Raw genomic sequence first — 21,312 nt, forward strand, 5'->3', positions numbered from 1 at the left:
AGTAAACTTCAGGTATTGTCAGGTTGCCACTATTATACTGATTAAAATCATACCTGGGGTGAAGAAATCCATATTTTGGCTCTTGTGTAATCAGTCTTAGAAGTTTTCAGTTAATGAGAGGCTGCAAACCTGGGCAGCCTGTGGGCAGAGTCTTATCTTCCTGCTCTAAGCCAGAGAACCCAAGGAGAGACCTGCCCACAGGCCGCCCCGAAGCACAAACATGTTCCTCATCATAGAGACAGACTGCGTCTCTCTCTTTTATACATCAACTACTCATACGTACACAGTCCCATCCAGAAACCCTGCCCCAGCAGCACAGAGTATGTCAGCGACTGCACCACAGCAGCACAGAGTATGTCAGGGACCCCATCGCTGCTGTGGTGGAGTTGCTAACATACTCTGTGCTGCTTATAGAATGAATAATGGAGTGCTCACTGTATATGGTTGGTGCTCTGGAGTAAAAATAGTCAATAAATCATATAGCGAACTGCGGCACTCAAAATTGAAATTTTATTAGTGCAAAAAATGAAAATCCGCAATTCCAAATAAAATACTCAAGTGAATACAGATGTGTGTCATTCATTGACTTTTCAGCATTATATCACCTTTTTCAAGATACATCTGTCAGGTTCAGGGTCCCCGAATGTCCGGATGAAAAGTCCCTATGTGCGCTGGCCAGTATCCTCAATGTTCTACAAATGCTACTTTTTCATATTTCTTCCACCTCTTGCATGATAACCTCCCATAGTGTGAGGGGGCAGTAACATTTCCTCCCTTACCCATCTACAATAACAGCATCATGTATTCGGTCGGTTCCTATGGAACAATTAGCGCAGCTGTGACATCAGCAATGGGACGAGGTAAAAGTAGTGCCACCTGGGAGCCAGTTCAGAGTGCCGCCTAAAGTGAGATGCTCATCTGGTCTCATGGCACAAGTGTCCCAAAGTACAGATATAAATGAATTTTGCATTATATTTTTCAAGAAGCAGAATATGAAACAATTTTGCAACATATTGGATTAGCCCAATTCACATGTAGACACACATCTTCTGGAAACTATTTTAAATATTTATTTCATAATAGTGTTAACATTCCATGCAAAAAAGTAGTAATAATATCATTAAAGAAGCGCGTAAACAGGTCAGGACAAATAGTTACAATAAAAACAGAGTATATCAATGTAACAATGCAAATACAAGTAACTAGAAAACGGACTCTCTGATCAAATATAAAAATCTACAATTATAAATATAAATTTGGTCCATGGAGTCACAAACGGTATTTACAGTAATGTTAAGTTCCTTACGTCCTTAGCTCGGCGTAGCTTCTTCCTTGAAATGATATACTATTTACAATCCAATATTAAAATTACAAAACTACTAAATAAAAGCATCACCACATAACTACATAGTACATATTTGTGCTGAAAAGGAGCATAGCTATAAATATCGAGAATCAAAAGATTAGAAATGTGCTAGTAGTAAACTAATACTGAGTAAATATAAGACAACTCCATTTATAAAACACTGCCAATAACTAGTCAATTAATAATGAGGTGATGGATTACAAAATCTTCCCCAAGGCACACATTATAAATTGTGGGTAGTAAGCAAAAGTCATTTACAAAAATAGTGCTGGAAGAAGTTTCAAAGAGATATGTGACGAGCAGCCAGATAGTTCCTAAGATTACACTAAGGATTCCAGGCTTTCCGATGTGTTCCCATCTGGTCGAGCAGATCCATTACTCTCCATACATGCCACCTGTCCCTCCTGTCTTGTGCTCACCAGACTCAGGATAGCCTTATACAAGAACTGAAACTGCTCCTAGAAAAAATGTGGAGAGGAAGAAATTTATTGACATTGCTGCACATCTAGTTTACTATTTAATTATTTCACATTTTACAAGTATTAAATATATTGTCAATGGTTTCAAACCAGTGCATGAATAATGATAAGCAATAAGCATGCCATCTAATCTAAAGGACTCACAACTAGTGTTGAGCGATACCGTCCGATACTTGAAAGTATCGGTATCGGAAAGTATCAGCCGATACCGGCAAAGTATCGGATCTAATCCGATACCGATACCCGATACCAATACAAGTCAATGGGACTCAAGTATCGGACGGTATCCCTGATGGTTCCCAGGGTCTGAAGGAGAGGAAACTCTCCTTCAGGCCCTGGGATCCATATTAATGTGTAAAAGAAAGAATTAAAATAAAAAATATTGCTATACTCACCTCTCCGACGCAGCCTGGACCTCACCGAGGGAACCGGCAGCGTTGTTTGCTTAAAATGCGCGCTTTTACTTCCTTCCGTGACGTCACGGCTTGTGATTGGTCGCGTGCCGCCCATGTGGCCGCGACGCGACCAATCACAGCAAGCCGTGACGTAATTTTCAGGTCCTGGGTGCCTAATTCTAGGCATTCATGATTTTAAAATTACGTTCCGGCTTGTGATTGGTCGCGTCGCGGTCACATGGGCGACACGACCAATCACAAGCCGTGACGTCACGGGAGGCAGGAGACGCGCGCATTTTTAAAATTACATCACAGCTTGTGATTGGTTGCGTGCCGCCCATGTGACTGCGACGCGACCAATCACAGCAAGCCGTGACGTAATTTCAGGTCCTGAATGCAGAAATAGGCATCAGGACCTGAAATTACGTCACAGCTTGCTGTGATTGGTCGCGTCGCGGTCACATGGGCGGCACGCAACCAATCACAAGCCGTGACGTGATTTTAAAAATGCGCGCGTCTCCTGCCTCCCGTGACGTCACGGCTTGTGATTGGTCGCGTTGCCCATGTGACCGCGACGCGACCAATCACAAGCCGGAACGTAATTTTAAAATCATGAGTGCCTAGAATTAGGCATTGAGGACCTGAAAATTACGTCACGGCTTGCTGTGATTGGTCGCGTCGCGGCCACATGGGCAGCACGCGACCAATCACAAGCCGTGACGTCACGGAAGGAAGTAAAAGCGCGCATTTTAAGCAAACAACGCTGCCGGTTCCCTCGGTGAGGTCCAGGCTGCGTCGGAGAGGTGAGTATAGCAATATTTTTTATTTTAATTCTTTATTTTACACATTAATGTTGTTTCGATACCGATACCCGATACCACAAAAGTATCGGATCTCGGTATCGGAATTCCGATACCCGCAAGTATCGGCCGATACCCGATACTTGCGGTATCGGAATGCTCAACACTACTCACAACCCAAAACGTGTGTGTATTGTGTATCTCTAGGAAGCATGGAGACAGCAGCAAATACCCTCCTTCTGCATCTGAGGTCAGACATTGTCAGACTCTATGGCTACTTTATTAGATGACTAGCTGTACTACCCGGCTTCGCCCGGGTTAATGACTGCTGTTAGCAAAATAGAATGTGTTAACAAAAATTTATTCTGCACACAAAAACCACAAAACAAATAGATAGAAATGTAATTATTAAAAGGCAAAAACCAAGCTAATAGAAGAATTTCACAACATATATTAGCTTTGTGATACTGAGAATGTCTTTGTTGCCTATATTAACCAATCAGAGCTCAGGTTAATTAACTGTAGCAAAATAGAAGCTGAGCTGTGATTGGTTGCTATTGGCAGCCTGATAAATCCCCAGCCAACAGGAAGCCCTCCCCCCTGGCAGTATATATTAGCTCACACATACACATAATAGACAGGTCATGTGACTGACAGCTGCCGTATTTCCTATATGGTACATTTGTTGCTCTTGTAGTTTGTCTGCTTATTAATCAGATTTTTATTTTTGAAGGACAATACCAGACTTGTGTGTGTTTTAGGGCGAGTTTCATGTGTCAAGTTGTGTGTGTTGAGTTGCGTGTGGCGACATGCATGTAGCGACTTTTGTGAGATGAGTTTTGTGTGGCGACATGCGTGTAGCAACATTTTGTGTGTCGAGTTGCATGTGACAGGTTAGTGTAGCAAGTTGTGTGCAGCAAGATTTGTGCATGGCGAGTTTTGCGCGTGGCAAGTTTCATGTGTGGTGCCTTTTGAGTATGTGCAAGTTTTGTGTGAGGCAACTTTTGCATGTGGTGCAACTTTTGTACATGTGGCAATTTTTCTGTGTGTGCAAGTTTTGCATGAGGTGAGTTTTCCATGAGGTGAGTTTTGCGCGTTGCGAGTTTTGAGTGGTGACTTTTGTGTTTCGACTTTTATGTGGCGAGGTTGGTGTGTGTGTGGTGAATTGTGTGCTGAGGGTCGTATATGTGTTCAAGCACGTGGTAGTGTGTGGTGCATTTTGTGTTTGTGTTCATATCCCCGTGTGTGGTGAGTATCCCATGTCAGGGCCCCACCTTAGCAACTGTACGGTATATACTCTTTGTCGCCATCGCTCTCATTCTTTAAGTCCTCATTGTTCACATCTGGCAGCTGTCAATTTTCCTCCAACACTTTTCCCTTCACTTTTTCCCCATTATGTAGATAGGGGCAAAATTGTTTGGTGAATTGGAACGCGCGGGGTTAAAATTTCACCTCACAACATAGCCTATGACGCTCCCGGGGTCCAGACGTGTGACTGTGCAAAATTTTGTGGCTGTAGCTGCGACGGTGCAGATGCCAATCCCGGACATACACACATACATACATACACACATTCAGCTTTATATATTAGATATACCTGTATGTAATCTCCTGTATATAGTATATATCTGTGTGTCATCTCCTCCTGTATATAGTATATACCTGTATGTCATCTCCTCCTATACATAGCATATACCTGTATGTCATCTCCTCCTGTATATACTATATACCTGTAGGTAATCTGCTCCTGTATATAGTATATACCTGTGTGTCATCTCCTCCTGTATGTAGTATGTACCTGCATGTCATCTCCTCCTCTATATAGTATATACCTGTGTGTCATCTCTCCTGTATATAGTATATATCTGTGTGTCATCTCCTCCTGTATATAGTATATACCTGTGTGTCATCTCCCCTGTAAATAGTATATACCTGTGTGTCATCTCCTCCTGTATATAGTATATAGCTGTATGTCATCTCCTCCTGTATTAGCCCTCGTTCACACGTTATTTGGTCAGTATTTTTACCTCAGTATTTTTAAGCTAAAATGGCAGCCTGATAAATCCCCAGCCAACAGTAAGCCCACCCCCTGGCAGTATATATTAGCTCACACATACACATAATAGACTGGTCATGTGACTGACAGCTGCCGGATTCCTATATGGTACATTTGTTGCTCTTGTAGTTTGTCTGCTTATTAATCAGATTTTTATTTTTGAAGGATAATACCAGACTTGTGTGTGTTTTAGGGCGAGTTTCGTGTGTCAAGTTGTGTGTGTTGAGTTGCGTGTGGCGACATGCATGTAGGGACTTTTGTGAGATGAGTTTTGTGTGGCGACATGCGTGTAGCAACTTTTTGTGTGTCGAGTTGCATGTGACAGGTTAGTGTAGCAAGTTGTGTGCAGCAAGTTTTGCGCATGGCGAGTTTTGCGCGTGGCGAGTTTTATGTGTGGTGCCTTTTGAGTATGTGCAAGTTTTGTGTGAGGCAACTTTTGCATGTGTTGCAACTTTTGTGCATGTGGCAATTTTTCTGCGTGTGCAAGATTTGCGTGTGGCGAGTTTTCCATGAGGTGAGTTTTGCACGTGTGGTGAGTTTTGCATGTGGAGAGTTTTGCGCGTGGCGAGTTTTGAGCGGCGACTTTTGTGTTTCTACTTTTATGTGGCGAGGTTGGTGTATGTGTGGTGAAATGTGCGCTGAGGGTGGTATATGTGTTTGAGCACATGGTAGTCTGTGGCGCATTTTGTGTGTGTGTTCATATCCCCGTGGTGGTGTGGCGATTATCCCATGTTGGGGCACCACCTTAGCAACTGTACAGTATATACTCTTTGGCGCCATCGCTGTCATTCTTTAAGTCCCCCTTGTTCACATCTGGCAGCTGTTAATTTGCCTCCAACACTTTTCCTTTCATTTTTTCCCCATTATGAAGATAGGGGCAAAATTGTTTGGTGAATTGGAAAGCGCGGGGTTAAAATTTCACCTCACAACATAGCTTTGACGCTCTCGGGGCCCAGACGTGTGACTGTGCAAAATTTTGTGCCTGTAGCTGCGACGCCTCCAACACTTTTCCTTTCACTTTTTCCCCATTATGTAGATAGGGGCAAAATTGTTTGGTGAATTGGAAAGCACGGGGTTAAAATTTCACCTCACAACATAGCCTATGACGCTCTCGGGGTCCAGACGTGTGACTGTGCAAAATTTTGTGGCTGTAGCTGCGACGGTTCAGATGCCAATCCCGGACATACATACATACATACATACATACACACACACACACATTCAGCTTTATATATTAGATTACAAAGGAGTCACCATACACCTCCCTTCTATCTAATGAAACCTTTTACCCTCCCATTGCTTTTCATTATCTTCATCTACCTCTCTTTCTCTTCCTCCTTGAATGAGAGATCCTCTATTCATGGTGGAAGAACTGGACTGCAGGTTTGAGATCTGTTTTAGAAAGCTTACAGCTCTTTTATTAGGTGGTCTTCCACACTGTGCCCTTACCTAGACTTAGACTAGATTCACTTGACCGTATAGCTCCTGTATGTTATGATCTGTATGATGGTTACAAAACTGTGCCTGTCTTTGGGGCTCAAGACCCAAACCAACTCTGTGTTACAGCAGCCCGAACGTGGTTGTCCTGACCTGAACTTACAGCCTGAAAAGCCTAGATGGCAGACCATAAAATGCTGTCACCATATGGTCATGTTAATCTGTAGATTTTCTGATCTATGTGTATCATTCCACTATGGATGGTAATTATTATTACTACCTATGATTTATTTAGAAATTATAACGATAGAAAGCTAACAGTAACCAACAAGTAACTAGTAACTAGCTATTATTCTTTTGGAGTTTTGAGGAAAACAAACTACCTAGAAGAAACCCAGACAAACTCCAAGTAGAGGTTATCCTTACCAGTCTACTGCGCTACCCATAATGTACACTGTACCTAAATGATGACTATGGATTTATGAACAAGCAGTGCGACTATAAGCTACTAAAAATATTCAGAATTTAATTACCGTATATACTCGAGTATAAGCCGACCCGAGTATAAGCCGAAACCCCTAATTTTGCCACAAAAACTGGGAAAACTTATTGACTCAAGTATAAGCCTAGGGTACGAAATGCAGCAGCTACTGGTACATTTCAAAAATAAAAATAGATACCAATAAAAGTAAAATTGATTGAGACATCAGTAGGTTAAGTGTTAAAATGTGCCACATATAATGCTCCATACAGTTCATTATGGCTCCATAGATGCTCCATATAAAAATGTGCCCCATATAATGCTCCATACAGTTCATTATGGCCCCATAGATGCTCCATATAAAAATGTGCCACATGTAATGCTGCTGCAATAAAAAAAATGACATACTCACCTCGTTGCCCGCTGCTCGCACTCTTCGCACTGACTGCTCAGGCAGAGGGGGGCGCGCACACTAATACGTCATCGTGCCCTCTGACCTGAACAGTCACTGCAGAGGACGCGGAAGACGGAGCGGCGGTGGAACGGGGAAAGGTGAATATGAAATACTCACCTGCTCCCCGGGCGGTCCCTGGCAGCTTCTCCCGGACAGATGGTCTCCAGCACCGGCAGCTTCTTCCTCTGTTCAGCAGTCACTGGTACCGCTCATTACAGTAATGAATATGCGGCTCCACCCCTATGGGAGTGGAGTCCATATTCATTACTTTAATGAGCGGTACCAAGTGACCGCTGAACAGAGGAAGAGCAACGAGTGCCAGAGACCATGGGACATGCAGGGGCCGCACCAGGAGCAGGTGAGTATGTGACAGTCATCGCTCCCCCTCACCCGCCGACCTCCCCCACCAACCATGACTCGAGTATAAGCCGAGATGGGCACTTTCAGCCCCAAAAATGGGCTGAAAATCTCAGCAGTATATGGTACTTTTAAATCAACTTTTCTCAAAACTTCTCAAAACCACTGTGTCAACACCAATCTATACAATGTAGGACCCTGATCCCACCTGCTACATTGGTGAATCAAGAGGTTACTGGTATAGTCAAACTGTCTATGCTATGTTGTTTCTTAACTTGCAAAGAAGGTAAATGGCGGTATTGGACAACCGTTGTAGAGATAGGTGCAGGTCCTAAATATGGAATCCACACAGATCTGATATATGTTATATATTCTAGGTAAATGCCATACATATCTTAGAGGGCAAAAACAATTTAGGTAAAATTATAAGCATACTAAAGTCTGTAAGTTACATCTTACTTACAGTATATTCACTGTGAGCTGTAAAATTGCAATAACGTGCTCAAGTACTACCACCCTAAAAAAAATCACAGATGCATCAATAGTTTTTCACAGACACTGGAAAAAGTGCCCAATTTTTACAGACTGTTTAATACTTTCAACCTGCAGTAATCCTCGTTCCACCATATCGCTACACGATCCACTCTGCCCTCACCTACTGTATCCTCACCCATCCCTTGTAGACTGTGAGCCCTCACAGGCAGGGTCTTCTCTCCTTCTGTACCAGTTGGTGACTTGTTTTGTTCAAGATTATTGTACTTGTTTTTATTATTATTTTCACATGTAAAGCGCCATGGATTAAATGGCACTATAACAATAAATAATAATAATTATAATAATTTCTGGACAAATGAAAACTTTAGAAATGAAACAAATTGCAACAGAATTTGCTGAGGTTTGTCCCAGTTATTGATTGTACAAAGGTTGTATACTTACTAAATCTGAGAAAATCCCTGGTCGCATGAGATTAATCATCTTGGCCACCTGATAAACATCTACAGAGTTTTCATTCTCTAGTTGCTGCATAATAGTAGACAAAGCGCAGAATGTTCCAGCTGTCACCCCTCCATACCTGCAATAAGGAGAGACACAAAATGCAGACCCAAAAGTACAAACTGTTAATATGAAGATATCATATACAGTATTATATAAGTTACACAGTAAGTGGATGGCGTAAAAGTAATGCACTCTAAAGAGACAGAGAGACTGTAGGCAGTTTATGGAGTATATCACCCCCTGACTGGTATCATCTATTACTAACGAAAAAATGAACCAGTAACAATTAACTCTTTTACAAGCAGAAACATTCAGGTCCACAGAAATATAATATTTTTGGACCGTATTTTACTTATTTTATTAAGCTAAAACTGAAGGGGATGTTATTGTAAGAAAAAATTATGTTTTGAATATTTGAATTTGAATATATATAATTTATGTTAATAAAAATATAATATAGTAAGGTTTCTTTTTTAATTTTTCATCATTATATAAAAAAAATCCTGAACTAGTGCAGATTAAGCCCAAGCCACCGATACAATCGCCTGCCAATGTTCTATGAATAAAGTGTCCTCTCCTCACTACATACATCCACACTGCCTCAGAAAATGACATCAGAACAAGAACTGATCTCAACGCCCAATGCCAATGCTTGCAGTGTTGTAAAGCATGGTGACGCTGGAGCAGAAAAGTCTAATCCTCACCTGGGATTGAAATGTGGAAGGAGAATGCTACCACATATAATGCCTTTTGCCTACTGTAAAATTTGGCGGAGAAACACTTGAATTTAACAATGGATTCCAGTACCACCCTTATGCTAATGACACTCAGATCTACCTCTCTGGCCCAGATGTCACCGCTGTGCTGTCCAGAATCCCAGAGTGCCTATCAGCCATATCCTCCTTCTTCTCCTCTCGCTTCCTCAAACTCAATGTGGACAAATCTGAACTCATCATCTTTCCTCCATCCCATAGATCTTCCTTACCTGATCTATCTATCGCAATCAATGACATCATGCTTTCCCCCGCACCGGAAGTCCGCTGCCTCGGAGTAACCTTCGACTTTGCCCTATCCTTCAAACCGCACATCCAAGCTCTTTCCATGTACTGTCGCCTCCAGCTCAAAAATATCTCCAGAATCCGTCCTTTCCTCAACCGTCAATGCTTGTGCATGCCCTCATCGTCTCCCGCCTTGACTACTGCAACATCCTTTTCTGCGGTCTCCCTGCTAACACCCTTGCACCTCTGCAGTCCATCCTTAACTCTGCTGCCCGACTAATTCATCTCTCTCCTCGCTACTCCTCCGCTTCCCCCTCTGCAAATCTCTTCACTGGCTCCCTTTCCCTTAGCGTATCCAGTTCAAATTACTAATTCTGACCTACAAAGCCATCCATAAACTGTCTCCTCCATATATCTCTGACCTAATCTCCCGATATCTTCCCTCACGTAATCTCCGGTCCTTCCAAGACCTCCTTCTCTCCCCCACACTTATTCGCTCCTCATCCAATCGCCTCCAAGACTTCCCCCGAATATCCCCCATCCTCTGGAATTCTCTGCCCCAACACGTCCGACTATCAACCACATTCGGATCCTTCAGACGGAACCTGAAAACCCATCTCTTCAGGAATACCTACAGCCTGCACTGACCCCGCTGCCTCATCACTACCGAAGCTACCGCCTCACCAACACCGGAGCTCCTGCAGCCCCCAGCCTACTGTCTCCTTCCCCATAATCCTGTAGAATGTAAGCCCGCAAGGGCAGGGTCCTCGCCCCTCTGTATCAGTCTGTCATTGTTAGTTTGTTTACTGTAAGTGATATCTGTAACTTGTATGTAACCCATTCTCATGTACAGCACCATGGAATCAATGGTGCTATATAAATAAATAATAATATTAACATAGAATTAACAATACAGGGTGGGCCATTTATATGGATGCACCTAAATAAACTGGGAATGGTTGGTGATATCAACTTCCTGTTTGTGGCACATTAGTATATGGGAGGGGGAAAACTTTTCAAGATGGGTGGTGACCATGGCGGCCATTTTGAAGTTGGCCATTTTGGATCCAAGTTTATTTTTTCCAATTGGAAGAGGGTTATGTGACACATCAAACTTATTGAGAATTTCACAAGAAAAACAATGGTGTGCTTGTTTTTAATGTAACTTTATTCTTTCATGAGTTATTTACAAGTTCATAAAAAAAACACACAAGTAGTCAGCTCACCTGGAAATCTGCCACCTCTCATCTGTTCCTGCACGGAGGTAGGAGCACACAGTCCACAGGAAAAAAATACGATAGGTCCAGCAGGAAATTCAAGTAAAACTCTTATTTATTTCTTCATATTTAAAATATGAATAATGGTAAACCACTAAAAAAGTATTGCACTTTGGCCATGATTAAGACATCAAGTCAAAACACGTCAGAATAACGCTACCACTCCATGAATTTTTTATGCGTGATGCTGTGCAATACTTTGAGTGGTTTACCATTATCCATATTTTAAATATGAAGAAATAAATAAGAGTTTTACTTGAATTTCCTGTTGGACCTATCGTATTTACAAGTTTATGACCACTTATAAAATGTGTTCAAAATGCTTTCCATTGTGTTGGATTGTCAATGCATCCCTCTTCTCCCACTCTTGACACACTGATGGCAACACCACAGAAGAAATGCTAGCACAGGCTTCCAGTATCCTTTGTTTCAGATGCTGCACATCTGTTATCTTCACAGCATAGACCATTGCCTTCAGATGACTCCAAAGATAAAATTCTAAGGGGGTAAAATCGGGAGACCTTGGTGGCCATTCAACTGGCCCACAATGACCAATCCACTTTCCAGGAAACTGTTCGTGTAGGAATGCTCAGCCCTGACACCCAAGATGGTGCACCACCACATTATGGGTGTCAGGTCTGAGCATTCCTACATGAACAGTTTCCTGGAAAGTGGATTGGTCGTCATGGGCCAGTTGAATGGCCACCAAGGTCTCCTGATCTGACCCCCTTAGACTTTTATCTTTGGGGTCATCTGAAGGCAATTGTCTATGCTGTGAAGATACAAAATGTGTACCATCTGAAACAATGGATACTGGAAGCCTGTGCTAGCATTTCTTCTGCGGGGTTGCTATCAGTGTGTCAAGAGTGGGAGAAGAGGGTTGCATTGACAATCCAACACAATGGGCAGCACTTTGAACACATTTTATAAGTGGTCTTGTGAAAGAAAACAGATACGTTAAAACCAAGCACAACATTGTTTTTCTTGTGAAATTCTCAATAAGTTTGATGGGTCACATGACCTGCTTCCCATTGGAAAAAATAAAGTTGGATCCAAAATGGCTGACTTCAGAATGGCTGCCATGGTCATCACCCATCTAGAAAAGTTTTTCCCCTCCCACATACTAATGTGCCACAAACAGAAAGTTGATATCACCAACCATTCCCATTTTATTTAGGTGCATCCATATAAATGACCCACCCTGTATAATCGTTTCTTAGATGTAAAACAGATATATATAAAGAGGTCTTCCAACTCTCAACACCCCTGCAAATCATCGGAGACAATTCAGTGAGTATTGCGTTCCTGCACAACAATGTGCCTTTGACATTACAGCTCATTCCCTGTACACTTGTATAGGAATGAGTTGTAATTCCCGGCACAATAGATACTACAAGTGCAGCATTGCGCAATGTAAAAAATTGAAGCGGATGTAACCATCAATTTAACAAAAAAAATTTGGAAAACCCCTAAACAGAGCAGGTAAAAGCTTAAGCACAAAAGATGCTTCCATAATCATGTAAAAAATTAGAATAAAACATGTATAATCCAGAAGTGAAAAAAAAAGAATGTTTCAGTATCTGGTTTTAGAATATAATATGGCATATCTTAGTTTCTATTACACTACCCAAGTCAAAATGTTACTTCTCATTTGCCCCACTAATAATCTTTTCTAAAAACTGTCTCCTAAAAGTAAAATGAATCTACACTACATTGCTACCTGCATTTCATGCGCCATTCTTAGTGGAGGGGGCGCTGAAGAACAATGCAAGAAATCTATAAAGTGGCACAAACCACTAAATGAATTTGGCGCATCTTCTCCATGGTATGCATCTCCATTAGTCCTCGTCAGAAATGCTACCACAGTCAGAGATTGGAGCAGCATTTCTGCTGTAAAAAGCATTGATGTTTTTCCAGAATTTACACTTTTATAGCAGCAGCGCTCGTTCTCACCCCAGCAACTCTCCAGCCCTGTCCATTGTGGCGGAGCGGCTTTAAACTGGAGTGAAAATGACAAAAGTTGTAACATTTTTGCACAACTCCGTGTGGCGCAAACATTTTCCAACTCTACTAATCATTTTACACCAGCTTTCTGGCATAAAAGCTTTGCTGAACTGCCTCTATAATGTATTTTATCATTAATTGTATGAATCATAGCTCTAACTAAAAATAACGTTTGCCTGAATAAAAAAAATCGCAAACAGCCAATTTGTGCTATAAGTATTTCCTAAGTACAGAAGTCATACAAGGAATGCATCAGAAAGAGGAAAAGTTTTCCTATTTTTTTATGATACTTTGTAGTCTAATTTATCCAATCATCTTCAGAAGACGATAACTAAACCTCTAAATTACTATCACATGCATAAATATTTAGGAAAAATGGTAACATTTATACAAGAATATGTCGGACTTACTCATCATGTACAACAATAGGTCCGTCTTTATTGGCTGCTTCTTCCTTGATCAGATTTATAAGCTCAAATGTCTTACTCATTCGACTGTCAGGATTTGGCCACTTTGGACAATGGAAATGCTTCACTTCCAAAACATAGTCATCCTAACAAGAATCATATTTGCAAAGGTTTACAAAACAGTAGCTAGATAGATAGATAGATATATGATAGACAGATATAGGATAGATATATAGAGTTGAAGCCAGAAGTTTACATACACTATATAAAAAGACATATGTATTTTTTCTCAATATCTGACATGAAATCAGAATAAACCTTTCCAATTTTAGGTCAATTAGGATTACCATAATTATTAATATTTGCCAAATGCCAGAATAATGAGAATGTTTTAAGGCATTTTTATTACTTACTGCAAAGTCTTTCATTATTGCCCTTAAACTGAATGATTTGGATCAAATGTTTGTGATATCCCTCCACAAGCTTCTCACAATAGTTGGTCAGAATTTGGGCCCATCCCTCCTGACAAAACTGCTATAAATGACCCAGGTTTGTGGGTCGTCATGCTTGCACCTGCCTTTTCAGCTTTGCCCATAATTTTTCAATAGGATTTAGATCAGGGCTTTGTGATGGCCACTCCGAAACATTGACTTTGTTATCCTTAAGCCACTTTGCTACCATTTTGGCAGTATGCTTCAGGTCATTGTCCAATTGGAAGAACCATTTCCGCCCAAGCTTTAACTTCCTGGCTGATGTCTTGAGATGTTGCTTAAGTATTGCCACATAATCTTCTTTTGTCATAATGCCATCTATTTTGTGAAGTGCATCAGTCCCTCCTGCAGCAAAATAACCCCACAACATAATGCTGCCTCCCCCGTGTTTCACAGTTGGGATGGTGTTCTTAGGCTTCCAAGCTTTTCCCTTTTTCCTAGAAACGTAACGATTATGCTCAAAAAGTCTAATTTTATTTTCATCAGACCACAGGACAGGTCTCCAAAAGTTAAGGTCTTTGCTCCTGTGAGCATTGGCAAACATTAATCTGGCTTTTGTATGTTTCTTTTGAAGTAATGGCTTCTTCCTTGCAGAGTGGCCTTTCAGCCCATGTTGATACCGTTTCATTGTGGACCTTGACACAATCTTACCAACTTCCGCCATCATCTTCACAAGGTCTTTTGCTTTTGTCCTTGGGTTGATATGCACATATCGGACCAAAGCACATTCATCTCTGGGACACAGAACCCATCTCCTTCCTAAGCGGTATGATGGCTGAACATTCCTATCTTGTTTGTACTTGTGTATAATTGTTTGCCCAGATGAACAAGGCACCTTCAGGTATCATGAAATTGTAGCCAAGGATGAGCCAGACTTGTGCAAGTCCATAATTCTCTTCCTGATATCTTGGCTGATTTCTTTAGACTTTCCCATGATGCTACACAAAGAAGCAGTGTGTTTCAGGTGTACATTTAAACACATCCACAGGTATGTGTCTAGTTAACTCAGATGTTGCCAAAAAAAATCAGAACAATCAGATGCTTCCAAACACATGACATCATCATATGGGCAGTCCAGAATTTCTATATTTGTGCTGCTCCAATTTTTTTCATAGATAGATAGTAGATAGATAAATATGGGTAAAATAGATGATAGATACATTTTAATCAGATAAAATATATACAGTATATTAGATAGATAACATAAAGATCTACAATTACCTGTGTAGCTTCTAAAATAAAATCTTGGATAATGAGTTTTTCTTCATTGGAAAGACAAACATGATCTTCTCCAGCCAAAGAGACAGTAAATGTTTCACATGTAATTGGTTCATCTCTGTTCGGCCAATACACAAATTCATCTTCAGCCTGGGCAAGTAATAGTAATAAAAAAAATGTACACAGTGTACAAATAAAAACAGCAACATTATACTTTACACATAATATAAATAAACTGAAAAAAGAGTACTGAAATCCATGTTCACTTTTTCATGTCAAATGTATTGCCGAAAAGATCAGCTAACATAAAATTAGTGATTGTGTTTAGAGAGTAAAATCCCTGAACAGATGATATACTGAGACTTACCATGTTCGGGTTATCAGGAAGCATTACAATTATCTGAGAATTGTGGTCCCAGATCATCCTCCAGAAATCTTTTATGGTGTGTAGTAATGGGTGCTGTGTTATGATGAATTCATTACTTTCATGGTAGCCCTGTAGAGAAAATGTTGTGCATCAGTTATTAATGAAGCATATCCAATCCACAGAATAAATTTAAGCACAAATACCGGGTATGACTGCTCGCCTCAGCTTCTCTCCATCAGGTGTTCAGTATTTTTGCTGTAGTCATACAGTAAAATACTAGTAACCTAATAAGAACCTTACAAGCAACGTTATGAACTAAATGGACAATATACAGCACATTCACTTTAGTGTTACAGATTCTAAGTCCTTTGACTTTTTACCTAACAATTATATAAGTAAAATCATTTTATCATATAACAACGCACCATATTACAATAGGAAACAATATTTCAAAAACATTTCTGCGGGGCGATGGCATAAGGTTCCTGAAATGTCATGATTAGAGGCAGGCTATCAGTGGCAAAGAAAGAAAATCCCCAGCACTGAGGCACACAATATGCTCTAGAAAGAAAAGAATATGATGACATGTAGTTGTGCGATAGAAACTCCCATCTTAAAGGGAACCTGTAAACAAGTTTGGCCGATATGAGATACGGCTACCTCCTTTCAGGCCTAATATACAGCATTCTATAATTCTATAAAACAAGTCAATGGCAAACTTATTTTAATAATCTTTCACTAAACTCCGAAATCCTAAAGGTTATCTTGTAAAGATGTCACAGTTAGTCATGATAGGTAAATAAAGAAAATAATGTTAAGACCATCTCAATGAAGGTCAAGGGGCAAAGCACTTCATGATGGATATCACACAGGTTCAGTAATATGGCTGCGATATAATTAACACAACGAGTCAGATATTTCAGCATAACTAAATAGTAGTGATGCTGCTTTGTTGCTAGGAATCCCACATTTGACCTTCAATAAACACTACAGTGAAGCAGATGTGAATGCTATTCATTCGCATCAACAAACCTATAGCAATTACATTACTGAAAGCACATGGTTTAACAAGGAATGACACATAGTATGTCATCAGTCCCTGTAGGCCCGTATGATAGCTGACATTTGAAGGAGTTGTACTCTTTAAACAACTTACTAATATATTTCGATTTTCAAATTTGCAGATATCAGAATTAATCACAGGTCTTGGCAGCTCCATTGTAATAGGAGAAATAAGCTAGAATAGATTATTTCCTTTGTTATAACGTCTTGAGCACTGTGTGTGTAAAGGGGGCTGGCTCACTAGCCCATTTCAATTATGAAGCCAGCTCTCTTCTCTGTCAATACATCAACTGTAATGGAGAAGTGGGCTGGCCCATCTCCATCACAGGTGGTCCATTAACTGAGAAGGTAGTTAGTTTTGTAATTGAAATGGGCCAATCAACCAGCCCCTTTCACACAAACAACTAATCACATGCTAATCCCGAGAACACTCTACTGTACAGGGCCAGACTGGCCATCAGCCAAATCTGGAGAATTCCAGATGAGTCCATTCAGCAATGGTCCAATGAGATGCTGATGATACAAAGAACACTCTACTGCACAGATTAACATTGTTAATAGTATCGGCGTCCTCAGGAGGCCATTACTGTTAATATCTGTGGTGGGGCAGAAAACCACCGGCTGCCTGCTATGTCATGTGCTCCAGCAGGAAGAAGGACACTTCTGGCCTGCATCTTGCTGAAGGCAGCACCACTTCAATGCATTGTGATGCCTGAAATGACTCCCTGCAAGACAAGATAGAAGAGCAGGATGGTGGACAGTGAGAATGGGTTAGGTGTGTTTATGTTTTTTTTTTTTAAGGTGGGGTTCTATGGGGGGATATCATGCTGTAAGTGGGGCTGTGGGAGACAATACTGTGAATAAGGAGCAGTGTAGCCAGTATACTGTATGTGAAGCTGTGTGGGTGGACATCCTACTGTGTAGGGTGCTGTGGGAAACAACACTTTGTATAAGGAACTGTGCAGCCATCATACTGTATGGGGGGCTATGGAAGCCATGATAATATTTGGGGAACTTTTGTGGACAATACTGTATGGAATGCTGTGGAGACAATACTGTGTATAATGTCTTGTGCAGCGTCAAACGGTATAGGGGCTAAGGTGACATCATACTGTGTAGAGGGAGCTGTGCAGCCATCATACTATATAGAGGGCTGTGGGAACATCAAACTGAATGGTGGCTGTGGGGAACAATACTGTGTAAGTGAGATGTCCAGCTATAATACTGTATTGAGGGCTATGGGGAACATCGTACTGTGTGGAGGCTGTGGTAACATTAATACTGTGACACCAAAACCAAAGCACAGATTAAAAGAAAGAAAATCATCCAGACATGGAGCCAAAAATACATTTTTATTTATAGCATCTGATAATACAAAAAAATACAATAAAAGGTTAAAAAACCACAATGTGCACACAATAAAGAAAATGTATCATATTTATAAATGATAAATAAATAAGTGAAATCCCCTCATTGACTGATAAAAAATGGGATAAAATTATACTGGGCAGAAAAAAAGTGAAAATAAATGAGTATAAGAATTCTTAGAATTCTATACGTGCACCATGTGCAAATGTAAAAAGCAGGGGGAAAGGAAACCCCCTAAAAAATGAGTGACTAAATAAGAATGTGCAAAAAGTGCAGTGTGATTAAAGCCCAGTGCACATTTAACATGTGGCACTAGAAAAAGTGCTACGACAAGAAAGTGCCAGTAGAATTAATATCACCGCACATATAGTATGCAAAATACGCACGTGTGCACGCTTAGATTTGGAATCCCCTCAAGGTATTTTGCATACTATATGTGCGGTGATGGACAGCATGTGACTTAAATATGAGTGTCTGGGCAAAGGGTCTGAATACTTACGACCACGTGATATTTCAGTTTTTCTTTTTTAATAAATATGCAAAAATTTCTACATTTCTGGTTTTTTTTCAAGATGGGGTGCAGAGTGTACATTACTGAGAAAAAAAATGAACTTTTTCGAATTTACCAAATGGCTGCAGTGAATCAAAGAGTGAAAAATGTAATGGAGTCTGAATACTTTCCGTAGCCACTGTATGTCCTTCTGCGACTGAGCTCTATGTGCCATGATAGAACTTTTGCTATGGGGCCTTCATGATTTCTATGTATGCCTCTACTAGGGGGCATTAATAAATAATAATAAAATACAAAGGCACTGAGGATCATTATTATAAGCAGGTATAATGTGATGGTCAGGAGACATTAGTGAAAGGAGGCTCACGGGGAGATCGTTATCATTATAGAAAAAACACAGGAGGCATTCTTATTGTAAGAAAGCACAAGGCATGTTTGTATAGGGAGGTACAGGAGCAATAAGGTTACAGGGAAGCATTATTACTGTGAAGTACAGAAAGAGCAATATTGCCGTGCAGAGAGGGTGCTGGTATTATAAGGGGGAACAAAAAAGAAGGTACTATCACTGTTCAGGGAACAAATGGGGCATTATACTGTTTAGGGCACTGGCTAAAGCACTTTGTGGTGTGCAGTAAATCAAAGATGTCTGTGTGCTACATTTTGCAGGAGGGAGTAATGGCTGAAAGAAGCGGTCATGGTGGACTGGCCTGAATGGAAAGAATAGGGAAAATGAATAACTACGATCAGCGACAATGTTACTGGTGACAGTACTCACATACAGTATATGGTCTACAGAGCACTGGTGTTAAACTGATATCATCATTATATGGTCACTGTATGGGGTGGTAGGGATGAGCGAGCACTAAAATGCTTAGATGCTTGTTACTCGAACTGAGCAATTCCAATGCTCAAATTCCAATGCTCAAATGCTTGTTTCTAATAATGAGTATAATGGGTGTCAATGGAAAATCTGAGCATTTTTGTGGCAGAACCTACAAGGAGATCAGGGGGAAGTCAAATGTTGAAATGGATGGAAAAAGTGCTTAATGGACGGAGATCAGCATGAGGGAGATCCCTGGAAGCATCTCTGACTTCCAGATCGCTGCTGAGAAGAACTGTGTCACATTTTTACTCCACTTTAAGGACTGACAATAAAACATTCAAAATCGACGAGAAATTTGAGTTTACAGGAAAAAAATGTTAGAAACATTCTTTTCTGCATAAGGAGTTGTATATAAGGCACAATTTAAAAAGGATTACAAAAAAATAATTTAAGTACACAAAAATTGAATTTTTTATTCATTTGTATTACATTTTTATTAATTTTAAAAAATTGGAAATGTCAGTGTAATTTATGATTGAAGCAAGAACTACCAAAAAGTAGATGGAAGAAGGACTCAGATACACCCTGTATTTCACAAAAAGGAGGACCTCATACACATTCTGTTAAAATTGTCATGTAGTGGTACTCCTAGACTCAAAGGCAATGCCGTAAGTGCAAAGCCTGATAAAAATTACAAGCAGGGTCATCCATACACCCTTAAAGGCACTAACTGTAGTGGCTTATTAAAATATTGTGAACAAATGGTAGTTATGGTACTCCTACATACATAAAGGTTTGCACACAGAACTAAGCCAAAAAAAATTCTTTGGAGGGTCATCCATACACCCTTGAAGGCACCAAGTAAAGTACCTCAAAAAAAAATTAACAAAGTGTAGTTGTGGTACTTTTACACTCATATCACTATGTGCAAAGCCTGAAAAAATATAAGGAAGGTCATCTATACACCCTTGAAAAGCACCAAGTGGAATGTCTCATAAAAAATGAACAATGTGTAGTTTATGTACTCCCAAAAAAGAGAAAGACTAGACTAATAGGGGTATGCACAACCACATGATAGAAAAATATCCAAAACCTTTATTATCACCTAAGAGCAGTGTTCCCCAACTTCGGTCCTCAAGGGCCATCAACAGGTCATGTTTTCAGGATTTCCTTAGTATTGCACAGGTGATAATTGCATCACCTGGACAGGCAAGCATTCAATCACCTGTGCAATACTAAGGAAATCCTGAAAACATGACCTGTTGGTGGCTCTTGAGGACCGGAGTTGGGGAACACTGCCTTAGAGAGTACATATAAAAACATTTAAAAACATACAATACACCAAAACCACACCTCCACTCATTAATGAATTTTCCAAATCAAAGAATGAGCCTGCTAGAAAAGACAATATATGCAATACAAAAAATCCTTTATTAACAAATACATGAAGAGAGCTGTGTACATGTCAATAAATAATGCTAAGATTCTAGCTGTGAACAACTAAGATTTAGACAAACATGTGCATAATTCACGTTCAAAGACCAAAAGAGCACTCTGGATAAATGCCATATACAATGGACCTTTAGGGAGCTCCCATAATATTGATCACACAAAAATAACCTGATAGTTGATCGCAGAGTCGTACTCTTAAGGGTACTGTCACACTATACGATTTACCAACGATCACGACCAGCGATACGACCTGGCCGTGATCGTTGGTAAGTGGTTGTGTGGTCGCTGGGGAGCTGTCACACAGACAGCTCTCCAGCGACCAACGATGCCGAAGGCCCCGGGTAACCAGGGTAAACATCGGGTTTCTAAGCGCAGGGCCGCGCTTAGTAACCCGATGTTTACCGTGGTTACCAGCGTAAACGTAAAAAAACCAAACAGTACATACTTACATTCCGGTGTCTGTCCCCCGGCGTTCTGCTTCTCTCCACTGTGTATGCGCCAGCCGGAAAGCAC

General features: G+C 40.5%; 1 protein-coding gene across 8 annotated transcripts in view; it reads right to left on the reverse strand.

Annotated features, from left to right (window-relative positions):
- Nucleotides 1-496: 496 nt before the first annotated feature.
- PTPRZ1 (protein tyrosine phosphatase receptor type Z1) overlaps nt 497-21,312 on the reverse strand; it is a 307,734-nt gene continuing 286,918 nt past the window's right edge. For all 8 annotated transcript variants that reach the window (XM_077264975.1, XM_077264974.1, XM_077264973.1 and 5 more), the window contains 5 exons: nt 15,584-15,712; nt 15,220-15,366; nt 13,511-13,653; nt 8,762-8,897; nt 497-1,824 (listed from right to left, as the gene is read on the reverse strand). In XM_077264975.1, coding sequence (XP_077121090.1) covers nt 1,687-1,824; nt 8,762-8,897; nt 13,511-13,653; nt 15,220-15,366; nt 15,584-15,712 — 693 coding nt within the window. In that variant the 3' untranslated portion in view covers nt 497-1,686. The remainder of the gene's footprint in view (nt 1,825-8,761; nt 8,898-13,510; nt 13,654-15,219; nt 15,367-15,583; nt 15,713-21,312) is intronic.

Source organism: Ranitomeya variabilis, chromosome 5 (assembly GCF_051348905.1).
Source record: "Ranitomeya variabilis isolate aRanVar5 chromosome 5, aRanVar5.hap1, whole genome shotgun sequence".
Taxonomy (NCBI): domain Eukaryota; kingdom Metazoa; phylum Chordata; class Amphibia; order Anura; family Dendrobatidae; genus Ranitomeya; species Ranitomeya variabilis.